Source organism: Primulina huaijiensis, chromosome 18, assembly GCF_012295235.1.
Source record: "Primulina huaijiensis isolate GDHJ02 chromosome 18, ASM1229523v2, whole genome shotgun sequence".
In the NCBI taxonomy this organism is placed as follows: Eukaryota; Viridiplantae; Streptophyta; class Magnoliopsida; order Lamiales; family Gesneriaceae; genus Primulina; species Primulina huaijiensis.
This window is the reverse complement of record NC_133323.1, coordinates 3,074,239-3,084,445: the sequence shown is the minus strand read 5'-3', so window position 1 is coordinate 3,084,445 and position 10,207 is coordinate 3,074,239. Positions and strand designations below refer to the sequence as shown.

The window sequence follows — 10,207 nt, the reverse complement described above, 5'->3', positions numbered from 1 at the left end:
TAAGTTGGCAAATATAGAATATAATAATCCATTCCAATGTCATACCACACATTGATGTAGATAACAATATTTTCTCATATCGAGCATGCTCTAAAGAGTATTATTGTAAATATTTAGTACAAAATTTAAAGTTGGATTGTCCCCTTGTTATTATTGTTATATATACACACGCGCACACGGTATATTTGAGAGTATTTTTGTTATCTAATTCTAGTCAACAATTATTTTTAAAAATGATATCCTGTTTAGATATGTCTTTTTTTTCAAAAATATATAGTTGATCATGTCCATTTTTCTAAATATCTCTACACACACGCACACACAGTACATTTGGGGGTATTTTTGTTAATCAACCATTATTTTTAAAAAATATTTTCTGCATTGTATTTCAAATACACTTAGAAATATCTTTTTTTTTTTTTTTTTTTTAAAGAAATAGCCCATCATGTTCATTTTCCTAAATATCTCTACCTTTGGTCTTCAATTCAATGCATTGATTACAAAGGAATAAACATTCACATATAACAATATGGGGCAATCGATTTGAATAATTGGTTTCTTGAAAAAGAAAGAAATGAATAATTGTAGAAGCATGGAAATTGGAAGAGTCAATTACGTTGGGTTTTTCATGAAAAAGGAAGATTACCATAGAAATGGGGAATCTGGTGAAATGAAGGAGAGGGGCCCTCCACTGAGTTAGTGGTTCACGTGTATTATGGTCGAAGACAAAACATGGTTTTGTTGTCTGTGCGTTACTGTGTTTTCATGGCCAACTAGTTTGAGAGCTCCACACCTTAATATCCAGCCACGCATTCACTTCACTTTGTCCAAATACTTCACCCACCCACCACTCCCTTTTTTTGGTTTCTCACCTCTTTCTATTCATTTAGTATCGAGGTCTTAAGTTTCGGATGGATATCGAGTTTGAAAACCAATTGTAAAAAAAATGTTTGTATTCCACCAAGAATTGTATGAATGAAACATAGTTATTATCTGTTTCTGATCTATCTACCATTTTGTCGAGGTTTGTCAATTTGGGAAACTGTCTACGTTCCTTTGAGTTGCACTACATATTGGACATTGAAAATGATACTAATGTTTTGTTGACAACATAAACAATGGAGAAGATGATTTGAGAAGTCATTTTCTTCTCGACATTATCGAGAGTTGTGTAAAAACATCTTTTATCTATTTATTTACAATCAAAATTCATCCCATGAAATAGTTCGAGCCTGGCCAGTCTCGAGGGGTTATCTCTTTCAATGGTGATCTCCCCTCGTACAATGTATATACTCCCATTAGCCCAAGAAACAACGTCAAATACCTTTTATAAACAAAGGGAAAAAATTTCAAAATACCTTCCCATTCAAATTGAACGACAACATTTGATATAATTGAAAATTTTCCCGTGATATCAGAGAAGGTAGAGTGCGCAAATAATGGGAGTTTTAGACAAGAACTTGTGGCATTTATGTCCAACACAAACACTGGAGTACGGGAAAAAAGTGATTAAAATCCTGGGATCATTGGTACTTTCACTAAAATGGCAGCTGCGACTAAAAGGAACAAACTTGGGAGTCAAAAGTTTTATCGTAGCAAAGAGTAACAAAGCTATGATGTTTTCGTGGCGAATTCAACTGGTCATTCTTGTCCTATTTATCCGCGATATTCGATCGGCTCACGGAATTCGTCTATAGCTCTGTCGTTTTGTTATCTATTTGTTTCTTGTGCTGCGTCAGTGAAACTTAAAAAGAGATTACTATTTCAAGCCAGGCCCATTTTCACTGCAAACACACAAAACCATGGCATCCCTCCATAAGCTTCTGTCTGAAGAAGGGTTTCAGCGCCAAAAATGGCGGAAACCGCAGAAAAAGGTGAAGTTTAAAGATGTTCATGCTCAAGAAGAGTCCATTGCACTGCCTATATACATCTGCCATGACAGGAGAAGCTTTGATTCCTCTTTCCAGAGAGCTGAAAGGGCAATTTCACACAAGGGTTCTTCCGTTCTTTCATCAAGAAGAGGAGGGTCGGGTTCCGAAAGATCGAACTACACGATGTCGGTATCAGAAGGGGTTGTTCCTAGGAGAGATGAGCCCGCCATTGATGATGTTGCAATTAAAGCTATGATATCAATCTTGAATGGATACGTCGGCCAGTATTTGAGAGACAAGAATTTCCGGGAGAATATACGGGAAAAGTGTTACTCTTGCTTTGCGAGGAGGAAACATTCGGATAATGACATTTTTGCCCGCATGGAGTTGGGAATTCAGAGCATAGAAAGATTGGTTGAGAAATACGACACCAAGAAGGGCATGGATTTAGATTCTTTGCAAAAATCAATCAAACTTTTCGATTTTGTAGCATCGCTGAATCCCAAGAATTCAAGAAATAATGCTTCAACTTGTGGAACACCCAATTCTTATCTCTCTGCTTGTGCGCAGCTTTACTTATCCATAGTCTACAAAACCGCAAGAAACGACAGAATTTCAGCTCGCCACCTGCTGCAGGTTTTCTGTGATTCGCCGTTCCTTGCCCGAACACACTTGCTTCCAGAACTTTGGGAGCATTTCTTTCTTCCCCACCTTCTCCATCTCAAGATTTGGTACACTAAAGAGCTCGAGTTTCTTTCCGGTTCCAATTATGACGAAAAGGAGAAAAAGATTAAAGCTTTGAACGAGCTATACAATGATCAGATGGATAACGGGACAATGAAGTTTGCTATATACTACAAAGAGTGGCTTAAAATTGGCGCTCAAGTCCCATCTGTTCCTTCTATCCCTTTGCCTCCAAAACTGAGTAATACGCGTTCAAGAAGGAGATCTGCAGATTCGGCTAATTCTCATTTCTCTTTGAGCAATAAATCACTGTGAGTTTGCACCAATAATATCCATTTTAAAAGTAAAATTTCGTCCTTTAAGCATGCATTTACCATATTGTTTAAGCCTTATAGATATCAAGAAGTTTTTGGTCCCATTCCAAAGGGGAGGTCAATTGACCTCGACAAAAGGAACGGAGCTTTGAAAAACGATTGCAATTCGGAGGAAGAAAATATTAGTAGCCTAGAAGATGATGTGAGTAACGAGTATCATCTCACAGTATTTAAATTTTAGGAAGATATTCTTAGTTATTTAGTGCATAATTATCTTGTTCATAATGACAGAAGAAAGCCATGGTTCAGCTGAGGTCATCGAGTCATATTTACCAAATGCAGAAAGTTGAGTTACGGTCCGACAGTCAAAAAACAAATTATTTCCAGTTTTTTGCTTGCGGGACTGAACCAGTAGAGTGTTTTATTAAAGGAAATAATTTGCCAAAGGATTATGAGAAATTCAAGAATGATGAAACTATGAATCATATCGAGTCAGATGACGTAACTCGAGCTATTGCCAGTATTTGCTCTTCAGAGAGCTTGAGTGACTGTGAAATCGCTATTCGCTCGATTAGCAAATGCTGGTTAAATTCTCATGGTGATCCAAGAATCGAAAATTCGTTGTCACAGCCATCTGTTATACAAGGAATAATGGAAGTTCTGTTTGTTTCCAACGACGATGAAATATTGGAACTGACTGTATCAGTTTTGGCAGAATTAGCTACAAAGAGAAAAACAATTAGACAATTCATATTGAATTCGGATCCACAGCTTGATGTTTCCATAAGACTATTGAGAAGTGGCAGCCTATTCCTAAAAGCTGCGGTTTTGCTTTATTTAGTGAAACCAAAGGCAAAACAGATGATATCATCAGAGTGGATTCCATTAGTTCTTCGAGTTTTGGAATTCGGTGATCATGTGCAGACCTTATTCACTGTCAAATGCCGCCCTCATGAAGCGGCATATTACTTCCTAAACCAACTCTTAACAGGTTTTAACGAAGATAAAAATCTTGAGAATGCTAGACAGATAATTTCACTTGGAGGGTTAGGTTTGTTAGTAAGGAGAATGGAGGAAGGGAACACTTTAGAGAAAAGCGAAGCTGCTTCTGTTCTTTATTATTGCATTCAAGCTGATGGCAGTTGTCGACACTATTTAGCGAAAAATTTGAGAAAAAACACTATTTTATCACTCTTAGTTCTAGGGAAGGACACAAACTCTCAAGGGCGTGCTCTTGAGTTACTGACAGAGTCACTTTGCCTTTGCAGGTATGTTTTTCAAATTCTCGAATCGTTTTGTTGGTGTTATTCGTTTTAGTGGTGGGTAGTTTTTACGTGATTTTTTGCAATACCAGGAGAAAAGAAAGAATGGAGTCCTTAAGCGCGCTAACAAAAGGGTGGGACTGCTTAAACACGATGCACATATTGTTACTACACCTCCAAAAGGCACGAATACAAGAGCGTCCCGTCATTGCAGTGATATTGCTACTGCTAGATCTTATGGTGAGCTCACTGCAATCTTAGTAAAAAGAGTAGAATGTAAAGTACTTCTTTATATGTACTGCTTTATGGTTCCAGGGTGATCCTTTGGAATGCAGTATATACAGAGAAGAGGCAATAGATGCAATAGTAAAATCACTAGATTATAGGGTGTTCGACGAGAAGGTGCAGGAGCAAACAGCAAGAGCACTGTTGATTCTGGGCGGGCACTTTTCTTACACCGGAGAGCCAGAGGTGGAGAAATGGCTGTTAAGAAAAGCAGGCTTTGATGAGAACAATGAAACTTCATGTTATGGAACGAATTCTGATATATATGGATTCCCAATCCTGGTATCTATCAGCAACGATTTTCTTTGTTCTTTCCTTTTCTTTTTTTTGTTAATAAATGAGTCTTATCTAATCTAATCCTTCCAATTATCAGGGTGAAGAGGATAAAACGTGGGAAAATTTGCAAAGAAAAGCAGCATTGGTGTTGCTTAGTAGGGGGAACACAAGATTAGTTTCTTCGCTCTCGAATTCAATAGGCAACGGAATCCCATGTCTTTCAAGAGCAAGCCTGGTGACAGTGTGCTGGATGAGCAGTGGCTTCAGTCTCCTTGGCGATAAAGAGCTTCAATATGCAGCATGCTCAATCCTTGTGCCACAGTTGATACAATCCTTGAATTACGACAGGGCTCTTGAAGAAAGGATTCTTGCTTCATTTTCTCTGCTAACTCTTACAAAGGGCACAGGTTAGATTCCTCGTTAATCCCTTTTCTTTCCACTTCTTTTTTCATATGGTCTAAATAACAAGATCATTGAAGACTCAGTACATATTAATGGGATTTGAAATATTTTGCATCAGATTCTTTTGCATTATCGCCTTCGGATAAAGGGGTTCTTGGCTGCCTAGGCAGGCTTTGCGACGTAACATGGACGGCCGAGAAGCTTATTTCACAAATCACCACCAATTCAATGGATCAATTTTCATGAATGGAGATTACTTTTTTTTTAACACATTATTAATTTGCATATAAAATAAAATATAGTAAAGTCCCTGTCATTTTATATGCAGTGCTTTTATGTTTGTTGTATAGCAATTGTCTTGTGCTGGTATTGAGCCTCAATTGATTTTTGTAAGCAATATTTTGTAGATAAAGAAACGATGTGGAGCTTTGTATTTTTCTTAATTGTCTTATTTCCGAGAAAAAAAATAAGTATTTCTTCATTTTCTAAAGGCAAAATATGCCATGCATTGCTTAAAACGTGTCTGTCCTGCTGTCCTAATATGTCTGCAACGTTGGATGAATTATCTGGTAAAAGACGATAATTTTCCTGTATTATTGAAGAATGTGTGGTTATAAGCTGGATCCGATCGAGCACTTGGAAACAATTAGTGCGTAGGAATAAGTCAAGAGACAACAAACACTTAGACCCAAGGGGATGGATTGCAATTTTGTATGTATGATATTATTTGTCTCTATTTCTAATTTTGGTTTTTTACGTTATCAAATTTTAGTTTATATTCTTTTTTCCAATTTTAATTCTTTTTTCCACTTGACGTTTATGTTATACCAAAGCGACGCCGACTTGGCATTGACATGATGTTAATTTGTACGGTGTCACATACACTTATATTGAAAAAATTAAAATTGCCAAAAAAAAAAAAATGGAAGACACGTGACTAAATATGAAATTTTTTAACATAGATGACCAAAATCGTAAAGATGCAAACAAATATGACTAAAATATATATCATAAAAACTCATGCGAGTCGGTTTCACGAGTCAATTTTGTGAGACAAATATTTTATTTGAGTCATTCATAATAAAATATTATTTTTTATTGTATATATGGAGAAGGTACACAAGAAACTTATTATATATATTAAACAGGATTTGTTCGTTATTTAGAAATGTAGTTCTGTAAACTATCGATTTAATTTTTTGAAGAATTTTATTCTGGTTATTTTAAAAAGTACCAATTAAATTGAACCGTTACTTGTAGTTTTTGTTTAAAAAAACTTCATCGAGATATTAAACTATTTTGTTAGCATAATCTCTAAGTTTATCACATTAAAATACTAGAGTTCCTCTGCACCAGCATAAATCCGAAAGCAAACAGCACATGCGCCGCATACAGAAAAGCAGTAAAAACTAAATCAGACTCCATTAGATTCACGCACAAACTCCACCATCAGCGACGCATGAGGAGATTGGACGTAGCTTCCCCTCAAACAAAGAACATCATATTCTTCAAGTCCGAATGCAGGTCATAGAAACTTTTGTCAAATAAAGCTGTAGTTGATGAAGTTGAGGTTTCCCCGGAAAAGGAAGGATTTGGTGAAGCAAACCGAATCTCCATTGTCGCTTCTTGAAACATACGCCCTCTGTATGCTTCGAGATCGGCATAGTACACAGGCGGCACAAGTGACACGGGCTTTGTGCACCTAACAAAGGTGAAGTACATATCATATATCAGTTTCTGCAAGTCATCAGATGTAAAGCCATTCTCATCCCAAAGCACATAGTAGTGTGTAGGCTTGCTCGTCCCTTTGCAAAGATAAAAGTCGAAATCAGAAGGATGAACAATTTTCGAATCCATCACAGTTCCTGGTGGGACATTGCCAGAAGCTCCATCACTTGCATTTTCAGGAAAAAGGCGAGTCTGGTGGCGTTTTTGAGCAACAATGAGAGTGATACTTGGCTTGTAGTCGTCATCATAAATGGTCTTCTTAAGATCAAACAGCTCCTCAGCGAGCACCATTCCAAATTGCCCCTCACTAACACCATCACGAAAGACCACGAGCTTGGTCGGCTTAACGTTGTTGTGAAGAGCATAGCTATCGACCAAATCACGGCAAATGTCTCCAAACTTCGAAATCTTTTCCTGGCGGTGGGTCTGAGGGCTCACCCTAGCAGCATATCGATTCAAAGCAGGCCAGTTAACAGTACCAACGACTGCAGTTATTGAGGGGCATGATGAGTCCATTGTTGCTGGATGATTTACATCAGCTCCTATGAACATCACACGATCTTCAGCATCAAAATGGGGAAGCTTCCCCATCATTTCAAAATTACTGCCCCCAAGCTTAGCATTGATTTTGAGACAAAGATTTGTTAGTGCTTGGTCGTTTCCCTTGCTGAAATTAGAGGACAAGCAGCATTGGGTAACCACACCGATCTGTGTCTCCGTCGCACATTTGAGAAACTAATTGTAACCGGGATCCTTTTTAGCCATAACACAAACAATCACTTGTAAGCTTCCTTTTTCGATTCCACTAGCTTCCGCAACAACATTTCGAAGGAGCTTCTCAAGCAGATTACCATCACAGAGTTCAATCATACGAGTGGCATGGCGCAAAAGAGCCTCTTCCACATGCATACCAAGGTTTTTGCTACGGCCCCCTCAAACTGTTAATAAAATCATCTGTGTGAAGCTTATCAAACCGCTCACTTTCAGTGAAATCTGTTTGACTGGGGTATTAAAATGTGAGAGAAAAACAAGAAGAAAACAAAGAAATGGCTTTGTAGAGGCAAGTGTTGAACACTTTCTCCTTAAGAAGAATTTGCCCTCACAATGTGCTTGAGTTTTGTGGCAATCTTCTCCCAAGATACAATTACAACTCTTGAATAATGAGCACTCAAATATTCAAGTTCTTTAACAAGGAAATGAATGGAACTCTCTCTTGAAGAAAAAGAAAGAAGAAGAAGAAGCAAAATGATGTATGTGTGTTTGATTTTCAAAATATCAAATATTTAATGTTTTCCAAATGAAGAGACATGATCTTTCATTCATGGGGATGTCCCTTGGCCATGGTAAATACAATCATCAAACAATGTCAAGGAAATGAAAAAATATCAGAAAAATCGAAGGGACACGAAAAACAGCCGGGCGCGCCCGCCTGCGCGCTACAGAGCGCTCTCGGCAGGCGCGCGCACATGCGCGCAGGTCCGCGCGCAGACGCGCGCTTGCCACTGAGTATTTTTTTTTTTCGATTTTCGTCCCTTACATGTTCCGACTACTCGTTTGAGTTTCTTTCAACATTTGATGAACTCGTTTCGAGTTTAATTCAGAACCACCGAACTTAATATACGTTCATTAAGCTTCGTTTTTCTTTTCGAATTTTTCCACTCAAACACATTGATTAATTTGCTTAATTTTCATTCATTAAGCATCAAAATTGTCCAACAAGCCCCCACATGAATGAAATTAATGCATGAATGCTCGTGATGCATAAGAGAGAGGATATATGAAAAATTATCACATCAGGAGAGGTGGGTTTTGGCTTTGAACCTTCCTTAGTGGAATACAATCGGATTTACTAGGCCACGAAGTGAACGTGATGTCTTGAACTTCTTGGCGGTTCATGTAAACCCAGACAACTGTACCCACATGATAGCCTTTCTTCCATTTCCATTTTGTTTTATCGGTTGTGTCCGTTTTGGCCATGGAACACATCTTGGCTTCATACGTGTTTCATCGAGGCGGCCTGTCCTCACACGTACATAGGTGATCTCCTTGTAAAAGGGTATCCTACTTACCCCGCTTTTGCAAGCTACGGAATCATTAAAAGTACAATACTTAACCTCACTACCTTTGTAGGCAACTTCACTCATCGTCTTAGGAATGAGGAGTGATTCCTCAAGTTCTCATAATTTAGTTGTCCCATTGAACCACGATCTTGGGATCTCCAATCAACAAGGTTGGGTTGCCACTATGAAAACTTTATTTGGTAGGTTTTAAACTCATTCCTCTTGACAGACAGTACATTTGATCTCTATTTAATGCTTTTGTAAGCGAATCCGCTAAGTTATCCTTTGATTTAATATAATCAACAGATATAACTCCATTAGAGATCAACTGTCGCACAGTATTATGTCTTCGACGAATATGCCGAGACTTGCCATTGTACATACTGTTTTGTGCCCTTGCAATTGCCGACTGACTGTCACAATGTATCATGATTCCTGGCACTGGACTTGTCCAACACGGAATGTCCTCTAGAAAGTTACGAAGCCATTCAGCTTCTTCTGCAGCTTTATCTAGCGCTATGAACTCCGATTCCATAGTAGATCTAGCAATGCAAGTTTGTTTCGATGACCTCCAAGAGACTGCTCCCCCACCAATGCTAAATACATAGCCGCTAGTGGATTTGGAGTCATTGGTGTCAGAAATCCAATTTGCATCACAGTATCCTTCAAGTACTGCGGGATACCTTGTGTAATTTAGTCCATATTCTGAGGTGTGCTTTAAATATCTAAGCACCCTTGTCAATGCCTTCCAGTGTGCATCACTAGGATTACTTGTAAACCGACTTAACTTGTTAACCGCACAAGCGATGTCAGGTCTAGTACAGTTAGTGATGTACATAAGGCTTCCAATAATTCTGGAGTATTCCAGTTGGGAAACTGGTTCTCCACGATTCTTCGCCAAATGGACATTTACGTCTAAAGGCGTTTTTACTGGGGTAGAGTCATAAGCGTTAAACTTCTTCAACACTGTTTCTACATAATGAGACTGAGATAGGACTATTGCTTCTGGAGTTCTAAAGATTTTAATCCCTAGAATTACATCAGCAATACCCATATCTTTCATATCAAAATGTTTTGTCAACATTTTCTTTGTACCCTTAATCAACTCTTGGTTGTTCCCCATTATTAGCATGTCATCCACATATAGACATACTATCACATAAGATTCTCGAGTGCCTTTAATGTAAACACATTTGTCACACTCATTAATCTTAAATCCATTTGACAATACTACCTTGTCAAATTTTTTGTGCCACTGCTTGGGCGGTTGTTTAAGTCCGTATAGTGACTTAATTAAACGACAAACTTTTCTTTCTTGTCCTTTA

General features: G+C 38.0%; 1 protein-coding gene and 1 pseudogene across 1 annotated transcript; one reads left to right on the top strand and one right to left on the bottom strand.

Moving 5' to 3' along the window:
• Window positions 1–1,280: 1,280 nt before the first annotated feature.
• On the top strand, window positions 1,281–5,357 carry LOC140964256 (putative E3 ubiquitin-protein ligase LIN). The gene is made up of 7 exons (XM_073423882.1): window positions 1,281–2,866; window positions 2,951–3,071; window positions 3,161–4,137; window positions 4,224–4,371; window positions 4,447–4,698; window positions 4,790–5,099; window positions 5,213–5,357. Exons 1-7 carry the CDS (start codon window positions 1,803–1,805, stop codon window positions 5,338–5,340), a joined length of 3,000 nt encoding a protein of 999 aa, XP_073279983.1. The 5' UTR covers window positions 1,281–1,802; the 3' UTR covers window positions 5,341–5,357.
• A 1,090-nt stretch (window positions 5,358–6,447) lies between these two features.
• Window positions 6,448–8,966, bottom strand: LOC140964609 (protein argonaute 2-like; annotated as a pseudogene).
• Between the last annotated feature and the right edge of the window lie 1,241 nt (window positions 8,967–10,207).